The sequence below is a fragment of the Mandrillus leucophaeus genome, unplaced genomic scaffold (assembly GCF_000951045.1).
Source record: "Mandrillus leucophaeus isolate KB7577 unplaced genomic scaffold, Mleu.le_1.0 Scaffold365, whole genome shotgun sequence".
Classification (NCBI taxonomy): Eukaryota; Metazoa; Chordata; class Mammalia; order Primates; family Cercopithecidae; genus Mandrillus; species Mandrillus leucophaeus.
In genome coordinates, this window is record NW_012103865.1 from 199,012 (window position 1) to 201,557 (window position 2,546).

The window sequence follows — 2,546 nt, forward strand, 5'->3', positions numbered from 1 at the left end:
CCATAAACCAGATGTGGGCAAACTATGGCCTCGGGGCCAAACTTGGCCTCTGTCTGTTTTCATACACCTCAGAAACTAACAATAATTTTACATTTTTAAAAGATTTTAAAAAAGCAAAAATTAAAGAAGTAAAAACGTTAAAAACGTAAAAATTGTTACATATAAAAATATAAGATATTCAAATTTCAGTAAACATAAATGAAGTTCTGTTGGATCATGGCCACAGTCATTCGTGTATATATTGTCAATGGTTGCTCTTGCACTACAATGGCAGAGTTGAGTAGTCGACACAAATACTGCATGATGCACAAAACTAAAAAATTTATTATCTCACCCTTTACAGGACAACTGCTGACCCTTCCCATAAACAAAAATTAGTAAGAGACACAAAAAAATCCCAGATAATCAAAAAACTAGAACCCGCAAACTTCTGGAAGAAAACAGCAAGCTCTCTTCATGATCATGGGGTAGGCAAAGATTTCTTAAGGACAAAAGAATGTTCTAACCATAAAAAAAAGCAAATTGTTCTTTATGCAAATCCCAAAAAGTTCTTCAAAATATATTAAGAAAAAATAAACGTAATCTGAGAAAGGGCTGGATTCATGTTATAAAGAATTCCTACACATCAATCATAAAAAAGATAATTCACTAAAAACAAAAAATTGACTAGAGTATTAAAAAAGTAAAAGATATAAAAGCAAGCAGTTTCTTTTCATGAGACTAATGTGCTTATTTCTCCAGCTTAGGTGGTTGTTTCACTGATAGCATGTCACTGTCAGCTGCCTCCAGGAATCACCTTTGGTTGAAGGGAATGCTTTGCCCAGGTCTCACCCCATTCCTATGGCAGCTGGCATCTAATGACTGGCTGATATCTCCTTTCCTACACCATCATTTGATGAAATTTAAAATTTAAATTTAAATGTAAAAGTTTTGGTTCTTGTTTAGAAAAACGTTTGCTTTTCCCTCACTACCCTGTGCAAAAGATGAGTTTGAGGCAGGTAAACCTGAAATCAGCAAGAGCTGGAAGCACCCAGCCTCCCTAGTCAGGGTCCTTAGCGCTTCATCATAGTGACTACACACTGGCCACTTGAGGGCACTGTGGATCCACTGAGTGGGCCACTCATAGTGCTGTCTGGGAGAGAGAGGGTTAAGGCAGACCGTCTTGATTTCGTCTCTGTATCAGGGATATTACTAGATGAACCGGAGGTAGTGCTGGCACAGGAAGAGTTAATCATAGCCTTATCAGATCAACCGATATGCATGTGTATTTGTCATGACAGGAAGCCATGAACTGCAGCCTTATGTGACCTCTCTAGGTGCCTAAGTTTGACAGGGAGTGTGGGGAGGGTTTCAGCAGGGCAGCCTGGATAACCCAAGCCAGGCAGAGACAAAGGAGCATCGGCCTCAGATGAAAATCTCAGAAGCTGTAGGGATGGCTGTCTGCCCGGAAGCCTGCCCCCGACCCCTTGCTCAGCACAGCTAGCTTCCCCTGCCCTGCAGGAAGCTGGACAGGATGGGGGAAAGCCTGAGTTAGCTGAGTTAGTCCTGGAGTACAGGGTGCCTATGGGAGCCTACAGGACGATGACATCAGAACAGTGACATCACAATGAAAACCTCCAAAAACGGTGAGGAGGAGCAAAAGCCCTGCTTTCTCACCCCAGGAAACGGGCACCCTGAGAAGGGAGATGCTTGGTCCTGACCTGCCTGACTCTGCCTGGAACACCAGGCTCCTCTGCCATGTCATGCTTTGTCTCCTGGGGACAGGTGAGTCCTGAATACAGGTGGGACATCCCCGCATCCATAGCCTTCAACTGTTGCTGAAGTATCAAACTCTCCCGAGCTGAGTCTTCAGCTTCTGTCTCCTTCCTCCACAGGTTCAGTGGCTGCTGGAGTCACCCAGGCCCCAAGGCACCTGATCAAAGAAAAGAGGGAAACAGCTACTCTGCAATGCTATCCTATCCCTGAACACGACACTGTCTACTGGTACCAGCAGGGCCCAGGGCAGGGCCCCCAGTTCCTCATTTCATTTTATGAAAAGATGCAGAGAGATAAAGGAAGCATCCCCGATCGATTCTCAGCTCAACAGTTCAGTGACTATCATTCTGAACTGAACATGAGCTCCTTGGAGCTGGGGGACTCAGCCGTGTACCTCTGTGCCAGCAGCTTAGGCACAGCCCTGCAGAATTACTGGCTTTCTGTACCCAAACCCCCCTGTCTCAGTTGGGGATGTAACAGAGAGAAGGAGGTGGGGGCTGCCACACAGCTTTAGCCAAGCCCCAGAGATGCTTCTAGTTCTTTTCTAACGTTTTCCCCCATCCTGCTGAGCTCAGTGAGAACTCCTGCACTTGTGGGCTCCGGACCCACTGGAAGTTCTCACATCTTAGCCAGTACTTTTTAATTCCTAGCAAGTGGTGGGAGCTCCTACTCTGTGCCAACATATGGGCATGTGTTTTAATGTGTTTTCTGTTGCCATACAGAATACCTGAGACTGGGTATTTTATACATAAATGAAATTTGCTTCTTATAGGTCTGGAGGCTGGGAAGTC

The 2,546-nt window shown here is 44.9% G+C and overlaps 1 gene segment (V, D, J or C); it reads left to right on the plus strand.

The window, feature by feature from the left end:
* The first annotated feature begins 1,384 nt into the window (after positions 1–1,384).
* LOC105546606 lies at positions 1,385–2,335 on the plus strand. The segment is given in 2 exon segments: positions 1,385–1,764; positions 1,875–2,335. Coding segments are annotated over 2 exon segments (474 nt in total).
* Positions 2,336–2,546: the final 211 nt, after the last annotated feature.